General features: G+C 28.3%; 1 protein-coding gene across 1 annotated transcript; it reads left to right on the top strand.

The window, feature by feature from the left end:
- Positions 1-4,421: 4,421 nt before the first annotated feature.
- Positions 4,422-21,282, top strand: LOC119689039 (protein yellow). Its single transcript, XM_038103771.1, has 3 exons — positions 4,422-4,855; positions 19,959-20,361; positions 20,436-21,282. Exons 1-3 carry the CDS (start codon positions 4,614-4,616, stop codon positions 21,111-21,113), a joined length of 1,323 nt encoding a protein of 440 aa, XP_037959699.1. The 5' UTR covers positions 4,422-4,613; the 3' UTR covers positions 21,114-21,282.
- The last annotated feature ends 1 nt before the right edge of the window (position 21,283 follows it).

Genomic DNA, 21,283 nt, shown 5'->3' with positions numbered 1-21,283 from the left:
CCCTTGGAATAAGATATCGGTATTGGTATATACATGCTCCAGTATTTTTTGCAATTCTGAAAGGTGGTTTTAATACATAAGCTTTGGTCTCACGCTGTTACGGTCTCATTAAAATAAAAATGCAATTTTTTCAATAAACATATAATATGAAAGCATATTATTATTATGAAAAAGGCATAGTGCACTGCGACGTAAAAGATCTATTGTATCTCTTAGTCGGATTAGAGTGATGCTTGTACATCAGTGCCAGGCATTCCCCTAGAGCACATAGTAAGCGGTTTCTCTCTCTTCTCTACAGTATTTGCAGTCTAAGTTGGATTGGATTCCTAACTTTGTTAGGTGATTCTTCAATCCACAGTGACCGGTTAGTAATCCCGTAATAATTCTTAGGTTATTCTTTGTTTGTTCAATGTAATTTTTGAAAAGTAAAGTTCTAATTCTTAAGCAATTGACAATATAATACTATAGTAGCTTTGTGTTTGACAAAATTTCAGACTTAAATAACATAAGCTGAGGTAAGTCATATACAATATATATTTGGCATCCAAACAAAAATGATTTTCTAATCTTTAGAAAGTATAGAATACTGTGGTCCATTTTGTACGTAAGTTCTTTTACGCAGTATTATCTTAAATATTTAGTAAGGACTGTAAATTAGCATAGTAAGAACTATATTAGATAGTCGCAATTGAGTAAGAACTTCGACTATTAACTTACAATTTAGTCATCTATCATTTTTCAATATCTAGAGATATTTTATATGATGATCAATACGATCGAAAGCGAGGTGAATTGTATTGTTTTTTTTTTGCAGAAACACATTGAATTATATAATCCAGTAATAACTCAGACCTGTATCAAAGGTTAGTAAAAGATTAAAAGAAATTTTTAATGAAATGGACATATCTTGGCATACCAAAAAATGCATTCTGAATTAAATTAAGGAAATTTTATGCATAAAAAGTAATTTTGTAATATCTAAAGGTCATTGACATCCAATTCACTTCACTTTCATTCTCTGCCATAAGCAAATGCAGTTAAACTAAATTTTAATTTTACAGTACAACACTGAAATCGATTTGAAAACTTTTAAACACATAAAATAAATAATTAAATTTGAAATAAACTTATGAACGTTTTGCTCACCTTTCAACATTTCAAATAAAACACTACGTCATAAAACGAACAAAGAAAAACAACGAAACAATGTTCTAAATACAGAGCAACTTGTTGTCAGCACCAAAAATGTTTCCGCAACAATTCTGGCTTACTAACAATTCGACAGTGGCACTTTTAAGCAATCCGAGTGAGAAAAAATAATTGCAGCTATTATTAGCTAATAATAGTTTGTAATAGCAATTTATTAATTGTTTATAAAAAATCAATTTGTTTGATAAGCCAGATTCTGCCACTTTGGAAATGGTTTTAATTTTACAAACAGACGACTTGTATGCCAGACTTCTCCACAGAGCGTGACTTCTCCGAAAATATATAGATATAGTTAAGACAAATCATGTTTTAAAAATAAGGAAGAAAAATCTATAAAATACAAATAAATAAGAAATAACTAATTAATTAAATTGTTATCAATTATTATGTGAGGCTCATGGATTATGAACTTCACATAGCCTACAATCGAAATCTACTATGTTGGAAGATACCTGTACTTAGGAATCAATTGGAATTTGAAGCCACCACTCATCCAGTTTAAAACAATATAAAATCAAATCTGTTAAAAAATATATTATTAATAATCAACTATAAAGTTCTGTTACCTCGTACATTGGACCCAATGTTAAATTAACTTGTTGATGGATATTCATTGATAGCTCTCTTACTATGGAGTAAGAAACTTGCGAAGTAAATAACTTGTGAAGTCAAAAAAATTGTGGACTAAGAAAGTTGTGGAGTAAAAAGCTTGTGGAATAAGAAAGTTGTGGACTAAAAAAGTTATGGAGTAAGAAGCTTGTGGAGTAAGAAAATTGTGGACTAACAAAGTTGTGGAGTAAGAGGCTTGTGGAGTAAGAAAGTTGTGGAGTAAGACGCTTGTTAAAAGTCTGTTCACAAAAGTCAAACAGATTTGAACTACATGATATATGTTACATATGTAAAATTGTATATTTGATATACCATATATTATAACCAAGTTGGAACAGAGTTTTAATTTATTACAACTTTTTCCGTTACCGTTAATATGTGTAACTTTAGAAAGCTCAATCTATAACTAAATAAGTAATTATGTTAAAATAACATAATAGAGGTAACCAAAGATAATAGACGTGACCATATTATACAATATATATATCTAAAAAAAATAATAAAATTTGCGTTAAACAGCTTTCTCTCATATATGTCAATTAGAAGCGTAAGTGAGAAATCAATTCTAAATTTTCTTTGGCTTTTTACACGACACCAAAGACATTATTGAATTGAAGTTATTAAAGAAAAAGAAATCAGCTTATTTTATAATATATGCTTTGAAACTATTTTAAAAACTGTTTAAAAATTAGATAGTTTTAGACACAAACAAACTAAAACTTTTTGGCATCTATGTTAATTACTTTTTCTAGTTCAACAATCGCGAAATATAGGTCTCCTAAGTTCTTTACATTTAGTTGAGTGTTTAATATAAGTAGTTTTGTTTTAATACGTCATCCTCTATTTTATAATTGTTAAGAAATTGAAAATAAAATTTATCTTATTAAGCAATCATCATGGATTGTATTTAATATTAAATATATTTATATATTAATTGATTAATAATAATTAATCAATTATTAATTAATTATTAATTAATTGAATTAATTTCCAGAAAAACTTTAGCTTTAGAATTAATATTAACAATAAATGATAATGTTTCTTTATTACTTCAGCCTATATAATGACAAAAATTATATTTTTATAATCTATTTTTATTTATAATCTAAAATCTTGAATTTTTGGCTGGCCGCACAGCTAATTCGAGTATTGCTAAATACCCATCATCAGTAGTCTTGAAAATAATTCTTGGAATTGAACTCGTGCTCTTCCAAATTTGAAGCTCAGAGTCAGCGCCTCTTCACCAACTAACATTATATTAAAATATTATATTTCTCTACTTAATTAGATAAAATTTCGTAAAGATGCTGCTTATAGACTATGTTGGATTTATTTTAATTTCCGCGCAAGTTTTGTGAAGATCTTGCTAGTAAGTTATGTTTTCTTATTTTCGATTTCACGTGCAAAGCTCTCTGACTTATTAAAGTCAGCTCTCTGTACAATTTTTTCCACTACGTTATAGGTATATTATTAAAGCTTCGTTTTTAAGATATCGGCCATATGGCATGTGTACTTGTTATTATCAGTTAACTGAAAATAGTTAACTCTAGTATAAACTGTTGTTTATTAGGCGTACCCGGAAAATCGGAATGTACTATCTTTATATTGATATCAAATGTATAATCGAACAAATAAGTGTTTGTCACTTAAAATCTTAATCACGTTAATTCTTTCTAACACAATGCAATGTTTGAGCATTTTATAATGCAATAACTATTAGGCACTGTGTTGTATATATATATAAATATGTTTTTGTTTATAGAATATTTTTAAAAAATACGTAAAACGGATAGCATAAAAATCAGGCAAACCACTTAAAGAGAGATTATTCTGATATTAAAAATCACAGATGAAAAGACCACATAGAAGGAAGTTTCAGTGTACTGAATATTTCAGGTCACTGAATATGTTTTTCGTTAACAGGTAATAATTTGTCTGTGTCATATATATATTGTTATATTATATCTATTTATATATATCATAAATTATTTGATATATTTATCTTTCATAACATTTCAAATTAAATCAGTTCAGTGCAATTTAATAGTAACAACTCTTACTATTTTTACAGAAGTTTTGGACTTAACTTCATCTGGAAAACTAAATGGCTTAACGAGAATAGTACATGAAGATAACAAAGGTTAGCAAAACGCCCCTCCCGGCAAAATCTTTGAGGACTCCACAATGGAAACTATATTCCACCGAGTGAAAGTGGAAGTGCTGGTAACTGTCAGCACGCACCTTCTTAACCTAACCTTAACCTAACCTACTCTTTTTATAGGTGACATATATTTGGTATAGTGATTAAACCATTGCTTCTCATTTTCTGCTATGAATGGTAGGGAATAATTCTTAACCTATATACATTATTATATGAAATTATTATTTAAAAAATATTTTATTTTTATCTTCTGAATGGTTCAAAAGTGCCACTGTGGAATTGTATTGTTTTATTATCGTCCAATATAAAAGTTTATTTATTATTTGTTATTTTTACCAATGTTGTACGTTTTGTTGCTTTTGTATTTTTAATCTTTTTTTCCAGATGCAAAGGTAATTTTTACCAAGAAAACCGGTAGATTAAAAGCAAAAGCCAAGCTTCAAGCAAACGCAGTCAGAAGCGAGCACGCGTAACGTCAACAACGCGGTCGATTTTTTTGTTAGAAATTTTATTGAATCGAGTTTAAAATAAAGTGAAAATATATTTTAAATAAATAAAAACGATATTTAAATAAAAATTGGTGAAATTCGTAAAATTAAAAAATATATAAGCTTTTCTCTTCCTCAATAATATAATGAAGTGCTGTGTTATGTTAGCTGTTCTGTTGTTCGGCCTAATGCTGAACTTGTCCATATCTGGACCAAGTATCGTCGAAGCCAAATTAGAGGAAAAATTTCATTGGAAGCAATTAGTGTTTGATTGGCCAAGCAACGAAGCTGAGCAAGAAGCCATCAAAACAGGTCGTTATGTACCCGAGAATAATTTACCATTAGGCTTGGAGCGTTGGAATAATAAAATGTTTGTCACTGTGCCAAGGTAATTACAAAAACAAAAAAATAGAAAAAATAGAAAAAAATTGAAAAAAAGAACACAATTGTAGCAATTCGATGTCATTGTCAACAATAGTCCAATTATTAATGAGTATTTATTGAACCAAGAACGGTCGCAGTCATGAGCGTAGTCAGAATTAATATAACATGGGTTTGAATATAATTTAAAAAAAAATAATATATAATTATTAGTGAAATAAAAATAATGTAAAAGACTTTGATTTCAAATTCTTGCTAAATTAGTGCTTGATTCACACATTAAAAAGTTCTAAAAATTTCATTAGTAATAATAATTTCCAATCATTTAAGACGACTTAAGAAATCATTCTGTTACCACATTAAAAATACATCCAGTTTTAAAAAGTGATTTATTTTAGTGCATGACAAGTGAAGTTACAACAAAAAAACAAAAAAAAAAGTTTCAAAAGCTTTAGCTATATATATTTGTCTCAAAAATCCTCCTAAAAGTTATACCGATGGTTATAAGCACAAAAGATCTACTATGGTCGCGGTGCTTCGCTTCATTAGGAGCCGGTACCCTGTTTATTTCTATTCTATACCGATGGTTTAGAAAATTGTGGACTTATTAATCCACTCCATAAACGAGTATTATTAAATAATAGGCTATAAATACACCCCGACCTAAAAGATCTATTGTAGGAGTAAATTACAGTTTTGATTATGTGCTGCCCTTTAAACATTGACATTGAATCAGGGATTCAGCTGTGTCCTTACCATGCTTACGAAGTCTGTATTCATATAAATACTCTGTAACCGATGTGTTCCATTTCCCATAACTATCGACTTCACTGTGGTATTACTAAAAAATAAACACCTACGATATATAAAATGTATCTATAAGGATTTAAAAAAAAAATTCGAATAAAGAGATTTCAAAAAGATTCACACTCTTAAAGTTGTATATTTAAGTATATTGTAGAACCTTAGTATTTGTAAACGTGATCGAAGTACGCTGAAAAATTTCCTTTGTTAAACAAATGATACTACTTCAAAATTATCTATTATCATCTTTTGTTCTTTTGATAGATTTCTGCTCCAATCGTAGATTTATATTATAACTGTTGTTTGTGATAAAATCTAAGTAATTAAAGCATTTAACTATCGATAACTTGTCATTTTCAATTTATAAATCTATAATACTTTCAGTTTTCAGTACTCAGTATTGTCGTTACATATAAAACTAAATTCCTCGTAATTAACTATTATATTTTTCATAAACTTATAACAAATAAAATATTTTTAATTTAAGTCAGTAATTAAATTGCATTCAGTCCTATAACTATATATTAGTTATCATGAGCGATGATTTTATTCAGACATATAATAAAATGAATCAATTTGGTCTAGTATATATATATATATATTATTGCTTTAAAAAGTAACACAAATTTTTTTAAAGACTTAAAATTTATGTTAAAGCAATATTTAATATAACTATAACTAGAACAAAATAAAATACAATATAGACATCATAAAATTATAAAATACCATAAATGGTTTCATTATAAAATTTGGGATATATACATCGAATATATAAAACTGATTTATTCTAGTACTCGGCTAGCCCCAGCTAACTGACACTATAGGCCTTATAATGTCATTTTATATTATTTAATTACTTTTGTACAACTGAGAAATTTATTTATTATATTGAGTTTTTGGATCAAATAGCAGAACGGAAGTTGAGTTGAAACCTATTTAAAAAATTTTTAATTTCAAGAAAACTGTTAGTAGTATTATACTGATACATTGTTATCAAAGTGCTGACCCTAGAGAGAGGTTGCTTAATTAAACAAAAAAGTCTATAGCTTTTGCAAATCTAACAGTATCTCTTGGCTCAAGTTCTTACTTCTCATTTGCTTGAGTATATCATCGTCATCATCATCATTGGCGAGATACTGCCGTGTCTTTTCTCGCAGTAATTTTCGCGGCTGTTTGTTCCGTTCTGAAATTTCGATTTCCCAAAGTAATTATTACAGAATTTTCTGCTATTTAAATACTTTTAATGTATAATAGCAATAAACCAGAGAGATTTATTACAAATGTTATCATTTAATACACATTTGATTACTGTTTGAATATAACCACAGTTTTCTATAGTAAGCCTGGCGTTCTGAGTAAAAATTAACTATGCTAACCATGTAATTATAGTTCATCAAATAAAATAAATTATTTCTTCTACGAATTCAGTAAAATTATGTAGAATTAATAAATACCAACACATTTATTTATCTCAAAAAAAAAATAAACTATTCATGGTTTTCGTCATTAATTGCTACGTTTATTAGAGACAAAAATATACGTCACCTAAAGTGAAACAAGTTTTAAAAAATTTTTTTAATTTTTTAAATTTGTTTAGATTTTTTTTTTGCTTGTAAACGATTTTAAAGAAATATTTAACCAAAATATTTCTGTGGAAAACAGACAGACTTAATTTGATTCTAAAGATTTTCCTAGTCACGTTAAACAAGCCAAGGTAATTGTATAGAATTTCTAAGACAAGATATGTATATATATCGTAATTAAAAATAAATTATTTATTTAGTATTAGTGCGATATTCATATGAAAATAAGCTATTAACAACTTAATTACTAGCACTTAATGCTTTCCAAATAAATTCAAAAAGTATTACCTTTTTTTTTTGAAGTGTAATTACAGTAATTATACATCAATTCAAAAATGATAATTAATTCTTTATTTCTTATCTCTAGATAAATATTTGGTACTTTTTTTTTAATATTCATTATTTTGTAGTAGTCTGGTAGTCTCCCTTTTCCCCCGATCGATTTAACAACCGAATTTCATAATACGACTTTAAATACGACTTTTTAACTTTATATCGATTTGGTTAGTTTTCAAACAATAAATTTTTAGAGTTATAGAATATTTATATTGTTTATATATATAATGTCGAGCAGAAACAATGATAACGTATGAATTTTTAACTTTCACTACAGTAATAATTATTAATAATTTGCAACTATTATGCACAATATCTCGAAAACTAAGCTATATCGACTACAAAATTTTCAAGGAGTAACTTTTCACCTAACCTTTTTAATAATTGAAATCCGGTTTCCGAAAAATTCGATTCGTGCTTTATTAGCAATACTAACAAATTTTGACATAATGCTAAGAATATTCAAGAACTTGAATGGAACTGCTTAGCATGTCTATGGAATATAAATGGTGTATAGTTCTATTATTTTTAATACAGCTTTTACATATTACATATTAAATTTTGATCTACGATTTTCTTGAAAAATTTTTGAACATTCTCTATAGTTAATTATTAAATATAGAATCTTTAAAGAGCTTTTTCGAACAGTAATGAACAACAACAACAAAAACTCATTTTATTGTTGTACCCATGACCTACGTCATGAAACTGCATTAAAACTATTACATGGAGATCCAGTATTACATGGCAATCCTGTAGTATTACATTATATTAATTTAATTAATTGAATTTTTGTTTGATCATACAGCTGTTTCGAGTATTGTCAAATACCCATCATCAGTGATCTTCTTTAAAATATATTTTAAAGATGCATTTATGCATTTTAACGTTTCCGGTTTTGATTCGGTTAGCTACGAAGAACACTCAAGTGAAAGTGAAAGTTTGACATTAATTTACTGATCTAGATTTTATTCATGTATGTGAATTATTACTTAGCGATGCTAATCATATTTCTTCTCTTGGCTCTCAAAGTTAAAACTTTAAGAACAATGATTTGTAGAAAATTATAAATAAATAGGTATCCATAGAGAGTTTTCTTTCTCGTCTTTGAAAAGATGGGGCTGGCTATCCTTACGGTTAGGAAAACTTTTCGTTTAAAAGAATTGCAACACTGCACTGTTACTGGAAATATCCACTTATGACAACTTTTGTTTAACATATCTCTAATACTGCACTTATATGCTGTATTATTGAATAATTATCATAGAAAACTTTAACTTCAACAATGTAATATTGAGTATATTAATTTAGATAAAAATTCCAAAACATTTGTAAAAATGTAATGAAGCATTGAACTTACAGTTATATGCACATATTTGTATTAAAATATTTTTTTTGATTTTTAATAACTATTTCAATTCAGTTAGCTCAATATATATACAAGTCATATTCTTAAAAATACTTTCTAATAGCATTGATTTTTTTTTAGATAGTAGCTAACTCAGTAGCAAATAATCGAGCCCGTCATCACTTAGAGTTTCCTTCGTCACGATTTAGCATGCTTAATGTTTAGATAATGTACCAATAAATTTAAAATTTAAATAACAGACATCATTCAACAATCGCTCGATGTTATCTGTTCCAATAAACAACTTGTTCTTTGAAGCGATTTGCATGCCGAGCTAGTCCGTGACTTAAGAGGTAGCCTCTGCTGACAGCTATGAAGAATTAGCATATATTATCTTCCATAATAATCAAATGCACAAAGAAGGTGTGAACATAAACAAAACTCCAAACAAATAGAAACTTAATTTATGAATTCTTCTAGATTTCCGTTCATTTATTATTCAATTATGTGCTCGTTACTCGTTACTTCTGACCAATTTTTTGAACACAAAACAAAAACAATAACAAAAAAATAAATTAAATGAATTTTTCAGTACAAATAAAATAATTATAGTTATTTCTAAAATTATTATGAATTTTAAAATAATAGTCGAATATGAATAAAAATACAAAATATACGAAAATGAATTAATAATAATAACTGCAGCAAACAATAACTACAAAATAATAACGAATTATGACCCTAGAAATAAGTCATGGTCATCATAAGAATAATTTTTTTAAATCAATATTCCATAATTATTTGAGTTACAAGCGGACTGGGTACATTAATTTTCTAGTAATTAATTTTTCTTTAATGAAGTTATGGTTAGTCAAGCTCATAGGTAATAATTATACATTCAGTATTCGAATGGCATTTGCGGCCTTTTATATCTTCTGATCATATTTGTGTTTATAATAGTTGCATAAATGTAGCAACATTAGCATTTAAAACAATGTTGCATTAACTGCCAAATATAGTAACAATTTACAAATCAATATTTTAATCAATTCGGACCTAAGACATAGAACTGTTGCGCAGCGGTAAAATTTTTCCGATACAAGGTTGCTAGCCTTACGATCAACTCCCAACCTGGAGGGCCAGATCTCCTTATTTGCTAACCTGGAGATAGGATTGGTGTTTAGTAGTTAGAGAATTTCCGCTTAACTATATGTGTTCAGGTTATACGGCCTATACTCGGTCGCCAGAGCCTCGTATGTGTTAAAGAGGATGAACCACGGGTAGGTGAGGTTGACAGTTAAAAAGGCTAGGTTATATATTCGCATCACTTCTCCATTCTCCATTAAATTTAAATTTAATTTTTAATTAAATTAAATATATAGAAGATTTTTTCAATTGAATTATTTAATTAATACAATTTTATTAAATAAGGAGATTGCTATATTTTTTTTAGTTTTAATTAATCTTAGTTTAATTTAATTTAATTTTAATTTAAACCAAATATATGTAGGTTTTTTTATGAATTAATATAATTCAATTAAAAAAAAAGACAAAAGATATATCTTTAAACTAATTTCGATAATTTTCTTGTGCTCATATAATTTCTTTTTTGTTGCAACCAAAATTATGATACATACTTATGGATAATAATTGGGGTCTATTATACCGTATGTCTCAAGACTAAAAGCAATTGAAACATAAAGTTCTATTACTTGTATTATATGGATAATACGTATGGATAATATTGGGGTCTATTGTGGCGTATATCTTAAAATTAAAAGCAATTGGCATTGAAACAGACAGGCATACATAGTTTTACATGATGTCTCTTATATCTATCTTTTACTGTATTACAAACTTTTTCACTCATTCTTTTTAAAGCAAATGCATTTTTTAAAAATCATTGCTGCATCTTTCCTGTTGAACAAAAAATATGTTAAATATTATATTAAAGTTATTGATAAATCCCAGCATTAAAATTAATATTTATAAATATTAATTAATAAACCGAAGAAGAATTATAAATTGATCAATATAAAGTTACTTATAATTCTTCTTTTGTTCATTATTTAACATGTATAAATATCTATTTCATAATTGGTATAGATTGAATATTTTAATATACAATTTTAAAAGTAGTACGAACTTATGTGAGAAGTATTTCATTATATCATCATAGAAGTAAATACTAATTTTTAGAAAGAATTTTGCGGTATTCTCTAATTATGAAAGCCTATTGCTGAATATTTAATATATTATATTAGAAGAATAAATGAAGAGAACGAAAAAAAAAAATTAATCCAAGTTAATTTCTCTGCTTTTGTTAAAAATTTTTTTTTACGAGGTACCTCTTTGAATTTGAAATACATACTTATATCTCAAGTAATAAGTAATGGGAATCCATGAAGTTTCAAGAATTTGCATTTTTGACCAATTTTAAAATGGTTCTGTAAATATTAGAAACCTAAAACTATTTGTATTCTGAAAATAACTAATCAAATTTTTTTTTTAGAAATATTTTAAATAATTTAAGTATATAACATGCTAATATTCACTATTAAGAACTGGGAAATTCTGTCACATCCAGCGTGTTCACCAAACATTTATTCCTAGCATTACTACATATTCCAGTTGACAAGCAAAAGGCTAAACGACAAATGAACTAAATAACAATCGGTTCACAAAATTTTAAAGATATAGGAATGGGTAATGGACTGAATTGTCCCTTGGGTGAAGTTCGTGTGTTGTCTAAAGAGTGAGAATATTTTATAGTTATTGATAGACAATAAAAATAATGTAAACTTTTAAATACACATATCTAACGCTAATTATTATTCTTCTTATTATTATTATGTTGAGTTATTTGCACTTCAGCCTAGAAATTGAATCCCATTCATGGATTAGGAGTATACCTCCAAGTCCAACTTTCTTTATAAATTGAAGTATTAAACCCATATTACAGAGTTTTTTATATTTTTATCTGATGTGAGATGCACACTTGGAAACTTCTGCCGCTTATGCATCTGTGCTAAGCAAACTTCCAACAAGTGATGTAAAATCTATTATACCTAATAGATTTTTATTATACCTATCTATTAGACCTAGAAATTCTATGAAAGTACTTCTACAATGATTTGCCAAAGTTTCTGCAATAATTCTTAAATCGGTTTTAATTTGAAAGTTTGCAATGTCGATTGGGATAATTGTAGGACCAATTTTTAACTAAGATTTTAAAATGTTTGCAATATTATATCAATAACATGAGTTCTTTGTAAATTAGTTTTAAATGTAAATTAAATTAAGTGTTAACTTAAACTCTAAATATGCTGCATCTACTCTATATCAGAACTGTCCAGATCAGATGTGATCGAGGGCCAATACAAATCACTGTACAGATTGGAGGCTCGTAGAAACAAATACATACGTTCATAGTTGTTTTGGGGAAAAAGTTTTAAGTTTTTTTAATTTATTAATTTAAACTCACTTATTTGGTATACTATCTGAATAAAATAATGTAATTTTATCAAAGTACACCAAGAGAAAATTAGCGTTATTGTTGTTGATTAGTAACATGTTGCGGGCCGCACAAACTTTAGCCGCAGGCTGCATGTAACCCATAGGCTGCGCTTTGGACAACCCTACTCTTTCTGATAAAAAATAAAACTTTAGTTTGAGTTTTATTATTCTAGATTAAATTTAGACTTTTTTTATTTTTTTTATGAAAGAGACCTTAAGATTGGCAAGTTCAAGTACTCGCACTATAATTTTTTGTTTTTATTTCGCTATTACTATGTTATATCAACTTTTTTTTACTACAAAATATCTCATAAATATGGTATTTATTTCTTTGCTCTTATTGCTAACATTTTACCTATAATCATAAAACATTTAGGTAATATTTACTATTAACAAGTCATTTTTTAACACTAGACCACAATTCAATATTGTCTTAGACCTAATATTCTGTTAGTTCTAAAGTGATATTCTGAATGTATATTGTTTGTCAGTATTATTTAGATAAATGTTAACATTTATTTTTAGACGAGTTGAATTTTGTTCAGTAATAAACTGGTCCTTAAATACCCATATAATATAATTCTACCAGCACTTACATTATATATATAAACAAACAAATATACAAATATACATTATATATATAAACATTAAATTTTTAATTTTTTTGTAATTACTTCAATTAAAATAATGAAATATAAATATATATCTTTATATGAGACTCTGCCATATATACATATACATATATTTGACATATATTGATTTGTTAAATTTTCTTATAGTTCCTCAATTATTAATCTATTCAAATGGCATTTGCTTTAGCCAGGTGGTTCCCCCTTCAAATATTCAAACATTTCGTTTTTAATATAAGCAACAAAATTTTAATATTTTTGTATGCATGAAGGCGCACAGATATTCAATATACATAACATGAAAGTCTCAGTTAATAAATTATAGTATTAAAAAACTAATAAATTTGTCTAGAAACAACATTTTCGTGTTATCGACTTTGCATACTTGATGCGATATTATTAATTCAAAATAGAGAAGTCGGCATTTACTTAATGCATGCACTTCGCTACCTTTATAGATCTATAATTAAGCGAAATGTATAAGACTATTAAGAAATAAATATCAAACTAAAAACAAAATTTACATATGTATACGAGTAAGTGACATATAGAAGAGAAATTAAAACATTCATTTTATTTTTGAATTATTTACAAATTTTATAAGATAGAGCATAGACTTTCAACAATCTCTGGCACTCATATCCTACCAGGTAAAATTCAAGCTTGTATGGGAATGCATTGACAAGTTGAACATACTCGGTTGGAATATTCAGGTGCACTTAATATGGATTCCGATGCATGTTGGTAACCAAGGCAATGAAATGACAGACAAACTCTCAAGAAGAGATGCGACTTCAAAAATGATAGGTTTAGAATCTTTCTGTGGTCTAGGCAAAGGAACTCTTTCCACTCTTATGAAAGGCGCAGAGAAAAAAGAAAGAGAACTCTATTGGGAAAGGCTATCAAGACTATCACAATCTAAAATGCTTTTAGGGACTTACAACCGAAAACGTTTCAAAGATTGCATAGAACAATCAAAAAATAAGCTAAGAATTATTACGGGATTATTGACCGATCACTGTATATTGAATAATCACCTAACGAAGTTAGGAATTCAAACCAACTCAGACTGCCGGGAGTGCCCGGCACTGATGCACGAGTGAAAGAAACACCTAGAAGGGTGTTTTATGTATCATAAGGATACAAGACTAGGGAAGATAAACTCTATACTGTATTTCATTAAAGAAATCGGACTTGGAGAACTACTCTAATCCGACCAAGGTGGCGCAGTAGATATTTTAGGTTGTAGCGCACTATCTCTTTTCTCAATTATAATAATTAGTCACCTTAAGTAGTAAAGACAAATAAGTGCTATACAATGGTCCAAATTGTAATTTTGATTTAACTTTTATATTCCGCGATTATAAATTAAGTTGTCTTGCTGATATTTGCTCACCCCATTATTAATGATGAAAGATTTGAGGAGGCTACAAGCATAAAAATGCATAAATAGAAGTAACTTTAGGCTTCTAAGTAAACTCAGACTATTTTTAATCCCATCTTTAATACATTGTACCATTGTGTTAATTGTCTTCCTTTATTTTTACTTATTCAGGTCTTGTGACCAGTACTGTCATTGACAAATCTGAAAAGTGAACATATATGCATATGCACATACATTTATTATGATTTCACAATTTTAAAAGTAATTAAATTAGTTTAACTTCTTTGACTTCAATAAAAATGCACGAAATTTTAATTAAAACAATTTATTTTACCCACTCAAATAATTTTTTAAATTGGCATTCCCGTTCCATGTGACCCGCCCAAAATTTCAAACTACTTGCAAGACAAATTGGAAGTAATCATCATAAAAAAATTGAACTGCAAAATTGTTATTAATTAAAATTTTTTAATTTATTGCGCTCTGAAGAAGAAAAACTAAACCGTAAAAAGACCAATTTTCTGTGAACCATTTATTAATAATATGTTACGAATAAGTATGCTACTAAGTCAGCAAGTCTATTAGTTAGCAGGTTAGTTAGTAACCTGTCTCAGAAGCACAGTAAACACGGTAGTGTGTCTAAGACGGCTCGCTAAAACTGGAATTAACTGTGACAAAATCATAAATAATCATAAAGAAATTTAATTAAAATTTATTAGAATTAAAATGAATTGCAAATTAGAAAAGAAATGAATAGTAGTGAATAATAACAACAAAATTTTTATTGTTAATTTATGAACTTTTTGGCTGACTATGCAGCTGTTTCGGGTATTGCCAAATACCCATCATCAGTGTTTTTCGGAAATATTTTTGTAGAATTATTGTTCATATATAATTTTTAGATTGCCAGTAATTCAGAGCAACTTATTCCATTTCTGTTAAAAATATAGTTCTTCGTCATATTTAGCTTTAAATCAATTTAATTTAAATTAAAATAAAAGAAGAAAACAATGACGTTAAAAACCGTTGAAAGTGAAACTTACAATAAAGAAATTCTCCAAACATTTAATAAATAATAATAATAATAAATAATAAATAATTAATAAAAAATGCATAATATCATTTACTTAAATATGTAATTTAATCAAATTATATTTATTAACATATTATTAAATTGATAATATATTAAAATTTAAACTTTCAGGAATTAAGAACCCATATTTTATCTTATTTGGTTGACGAAAATTAATAAAAACTGATTGATTGAAGAGACGCTGACTCGAGACAATCGAAATAATTTAGAACTTAATTGAAACATAAATCGTTTTTATCTTCGATCAAAACAAAGTTTTGTGGATAATCAATTTTTAAGGTGCTACAAGTAAAGTCATCCAAATTAGCCATTTATAAGCTCTATTTAGTTGATGGAAGTTAAATAAGACAAAACTCAAGACTTATGGCTTATGCCTTATTTATTTTACTCCCTAAACTATCAACTGATATTCGGCCCTAATTAAGCTTCACGGAGTTAACAAATAATACACAGTCGATATACGATATTCCCGAAATCTATATTGTGATTCAACTATTTCTACCAATATTGACAACGATACTATAGCCTTCTTACCTGGTCACAAATTTTAAACTCACATCCATACAAGTAAAACTAATTTTATTATATGTTAATTTGATTTCAAATGAGTGCTTCGAAGTTTATACAGATATCTCTGATCTAGAAAACTTTTCTCATATTCTCCAATTAACTTCATTTGTATTTTTTCCATCATTTTTCAGTGACAATGAACTGACCCTTATGGTAAATCCCCAATTAATCTCCTCATAACTCCTTAACTTTAGCATGATGTTGATATATTAGTATGGTCTATTACTTCAACTTGTTAGCAATCACATACAAAATCATTTTATAAGATCCATTTTTTATACTATATTTGAAATGCTATTGGAGTAGTTCTTTATATTTCGTGACCTAACATTATTATTTTTAATTTAAACTACGGAAATATTTTATTTTACAACATTTTATGGTTGAAAGCTGTTCTCTAGACATATTTGTGAAGTTTTCGTAGAATTGTTGTATTGCACATTTCTTCTATTTATTCAAATCTCAAGGGCTTTTATTTTGCTCTTAATATAAATTTGATTTTGAATATCTAAACATCTGAATTATACAGCAATATAGACTAGATGTCAATATAGACACGATATATGTCTTTATATTATATAGACATATCCGTATATATGCTTGGTTCCGTCTTTTCATTAATTTCTTCAGTATATATTGTATAATGTAAATATATATTTTCAGAGAAGCTCTATTAAGTTCGTAACACTTCTTTTACGCATAGTTCACATAATCTTAAAAGATCATAAGTAATTAAAAACCATAACGATTGGAAGACATCATAGAATTTTCTTTCAACTGGCTCATTTATTAAGAACAGTATTATAATAGTACCATATATCATTAATATGTTAGTATTTTATATTAATATCTACAGTTTTTTTATCCATCACCAATGTGTAAAAGTTTGAGTGCAGTTAAAAAATCAATTTTTTTACAAATGGTACCAGAAAAGGTTCTTTGAATATAATTTACAGATCTCAGATCTGATATCAGATCTGAGCAAAAATCCACTTTAGCCTCAGTAAGAGAATAAAAACATTACTCAAGTATACGATTTATATAAAAACATCGCCATCGTATTAAATAATCTTGCTATCTAAGATATATAGTACCTAATCTTTATTTATGAGGTTTCATTCGAAGAAAAGTCAAAATAAGTTTCTTGGTTTTATTATGATTTATACTATAATTATGGAACCTCATTAGCACATTTTGTATGGATTTTGTGTGAGAAATTACACTTATTGCTGTACTTTTGTCGAATGGCGATAGTCTAAACGTACTATTAGTATTTATTATATGAGAAAACCAGATTAATATACCGTTGTTATGGCAATATTTTGTATTATGAGATATTTTTATCTCTTTAGGCGTTTATGCAACATCACAAATGTGACACGGAATTACTGCCTATGAAAACGATATTTAAAATTTTTATCTATGAAATAGTACAATATAGCTCTTCATATTACTTGAGATACATGAAGTCTTTAGTAATTTTGTTTATTTTGAAATAAATTTTTTTTTCAGTTTATTTTAAGTTGTAGTTATTTAACAAAAGGTTAATTGAAATTATAAAAGAAAAAACTATTCCATATCCGGTTGAAGGCATTTTTTCTTTAAGCTCTTATTTTGCAATTTTTGGCATTATTCCAAATTGATTCGTTCGTGCCATGACCAGTGGACTTTAATTACCAAATGTACCGGTGCCCGGTGCAATAGATCTTAAGTGAAAAAGTTCATGAAATTAAATTTAAAATTTTTTTTAAATTGAATAATTAAAGTGCGGCGAATTGTTAAAATATATACAATGACTTAAATATATTTTTGTGCGAATTATTCAAGGTTTGCAAAATCGAATTTCAAATGAAATTCAAACCCAAAATTACTTCCATAATTGCACAGATTTCGTTGTTGTACAGAGTGGTTCTCTTATTTGGAAAAACGACAAATATAATAATGAATTTAATAGAAGCTGCGCCTTAAACATTGCAAACAGTCGCACCTTCCAATTTTGAAGTAGATTACATTTCGTATAAATAATACCCAGAATTATTATATATGACACACAAAAAATTATTAATCAGTTAAAAAAAAATTTTTTTTCGTATTTAAAGTAGGCTCCATTAAGTGGAATATAACCACTGTCAGCGCTTAATCCAACTCCCCATACATTTTTCGTTGATTATTGAGTTCAGCTTATAGAACAAAAAATACAGTCATATTAAGTTATTACAGTGCTTAGGTTAAGTTACGTTATACCGGCGATCCCAAGGAAAGCACTTATAGGTTCATTGTATTAGCGTACAATTAAAAACTCAAGTCTTAGAACTATCTGGAACCTTTGGCAAAGATTATAATGCTATTCAGAGAATGGTCTTGCAATTCTCCAACATTTTCAAAAAAGAAAGCCCCAAAGTGCTAAAGCAGCGCCATGCATTTGCTGAGCAGAAGCAAAGTAGATGGGAGGCACCTGCATCGTCCTCTCCACAACTGCGGCAGGTATGAATAAAAGGGAGATTTACTCTCCTAGCATAGTTACTCAAAAACCAATGACCTGTAAATAAACCTACTACAAGTCTGATATCTCTACGGGACATCTTAGTGAGAGACCTTGATTTTCTTTTATTGAAGCGTGGCCAAATTGTATACAGATGCCAACATATCGTTAAGTCTTCCTATCTTTTATTAAAAAGTTCAGTAAAAGAAGTACTCAGTGACAGTTTGCATGATGTCAACGATATGCCAAGAATATTTAGGTATTCCGAGTGATTTCCAGAAGCATCCCGTCTGGTTAACATAGTTCGTCTGTTTGGCAGTTGCGAAAAATATCCCTGTGGCCGTGAACCCTGATTAGAGACATCGCATTCAGAGACGTGTAGCGGTCAAAGACTGTCCTACGTTTTTTAATACGTTCGTTAATGAACGTGAATGATTTAAGATATTTTTTACTGGTAATTCTTAATATTAAATATCTGAAGAAAAAGGGAAGACTGTCAAGCTTACTTTTCTACAATGATACCTGATCCGATGATCAGGACTCGGTAAAATAGGACAAATACTCTTGGAATCCCGGTGTTATATCCGCTACCCAATCTTCCTTCTCGCAACAAAAATGCAAACTATATATTTATATAGCACGTAATGCATATAAAAAAAAAAATATATATATATACCTCTAGGAGAATAGAATGACCCTGTAAAATCTTATTTTTTTCTTATCATTTATAGATATATTTATATTGAATGCATGTACTTATAAAAATTTCTTATCGTTGCTGTCTTTTTTCTTATCCAACAGATATTTTTTTGAGACTTATAGAACTGAAATTTATATCTGTATAATCATATGAGCACATAGCTTTCGAAACCTCTTTTCAAAGACGTTATGCATAACAACTTAAGTCTCAAAGTTAGGCTCAAATCACGATTACACTACAGTTTGTCGCTACAATAGTTAATGACTCTCACTGTAATCCAATTATATAGTAGCCAGTACCTCTAGCTTAATTGTATGTAAGTAGTATTATTTAATTTCATTTCCAACTACTGTAGTCGTTGCGCTGGGCTACTCTTCGTATAATTTCTAAAATATTTTATATACATTTTTTTTTGAAATAGAGGTTTCGAAAAGTAGTAAACTACAACAACAAACCTTTTTTATTTTTACGCTATTTGTAATTGAAATCCGAGATTTATTGATTACAATAACAATGGAAGTCCATATATTATCTCTCTAGCGCTATACTTTTACTTAAAACGTTCAAACACTTTAATATTTTATATGCCATCCGTACTATTATCTATCTTACTATCTATCGTATTATCTAATTATCATCTTTAATTACTTTTAAATTATTTTTAGATGGAAAGCTGGTGTTGCTGCTTCACTTAACTATATTGACTTAAATTCATCGGAAAAATCTCCAAAATTACGTCCATACCCAAGCTGGCAAGCAAATACTTTACCCATAGAAATGCAGCCAAGCGAACATAAAACATCAGGTGGTCGGTTAGATGCTGAAAAGCCAACTGAAGCCGATATTGGTCTTAAAGATAATGCTACGATTATTTCAACTTTCCGTATACAAGTCGATGCCTGTGACCGTTTATGGGTCTTAGACACAGGTTTGGCTGATATCCTCGGCGATGCTAAGCAAATAACACCAAATTCAATTGTTATATTCGATCTAAAACAAGACAAACTTATACGTCGATTCGCCATTCCAAAAGATCAAACCAAAGAGGATACCTTCTTCGCAAATATTGTACGTAAACTTATAACGTTTTTGCTTTTAAAAAAAATTTAATGATGTTTTCTTCATATTCTATATTTTTTCAGATTGTTGACTCAGAACGTGCTGAATGCAACAATGCCTACGCATATGTGCCCGACTTAGGTGCCTATGGTGTTATTGTATATTCATTCCGCGATAATCGTTCGTATCGTGTTAAACACAACTTCTTCCACTTCGACCCACTCAATGGTGATTTTAATGTTGGAGGCGTTAATTTCCAATGGACTGATGGCGTTTTCGGTATGGCTGTTGGACCAATGAATCCCGATCACACAAAAGACATTTACTTCCATGCTTTGGCCAGTACAAAAGAATTCAAAGTTTCAAATCGTGTTTTACAAAACGAATCTCATGTAACCAGTCCAGATGCTTATTATGATTTTAAATATGTCGGTGATCGCGGTATGAACGGTCAATCAACAGCCGAAATTTATGATAAAGAAACTGGTGTTATCTTCTATACACAAGTCAATAAAGATGCTATAGCTTGTTGGAATGTTAAGCGTCCATATAATTCAGAAACACAGGGTTTAATTGACTCTGATTCACATACCTTAGTTTTTCCAAATGATTTGAAAGTTGACACTGAAGGTATTGTTTGGGTGTTATCTGACAAAATGCCTACATACTTATACAAGGAATTAGATCCCGCAGCTGTTAACTATCGTATATTGATGGGTAAAAATCGTGATTTAATTAAGGGCACGCCTTGTGAAATGTAAATTATTCACATTTAAGCTTAGCACAGCACACCACAGAATTTAATCTAATTTTAAGCACACAAACATAAGGTATTAAACCATTTATAAATACTATCTGCTATATATAATTATTATAATTATGTGATTTATACAATTAAATTAAGTCGTTAAATAAATATATTTCATTTTGA

This window comes from Teleopsis dalmanni, chromosome X (assembly GCF_002237135.1).
Source record: "Teleopsis dalmanni isolate 2A chromosome X, ASM223713v2, whole genome shotgun sequence".
Taxonomy (NCBI): domain Eukaryota; kingdom Metazoa; phylum Arthropoda; class Insecta; order Diptera; family Diopsidae; genus Teleopsis; species Teleopsis dalmanni.
This window is presented reverse-complemented; position numbering and strand designations above follow the sequence as displayed.

Bases quoted from the DNA above. Each gene is read 5' to 3' on its own strand.
- LOC119689039 (XM_038103771.1), top strand. From the start codon at position 4,614: ATGAAGTGCTGTGTTATGTTAGCTGTTCTGTTGTTCGGCCTAATGCTG. The intron at 4,856-19,958 runs GTAATTACAAAA...AATTATTTTTAG, and splicing joins ATGTTTGTCACTGTGCCAAG to ATGGAAAGCTGGTGTTGCTG. The intron at 20,362-20,435 runs GTACGTAAACTT...ATATTTTTTCAG, and splicing joins ATACCTTCTTCGCAAATATT to ATTGTTGACTCAGAACGTGC.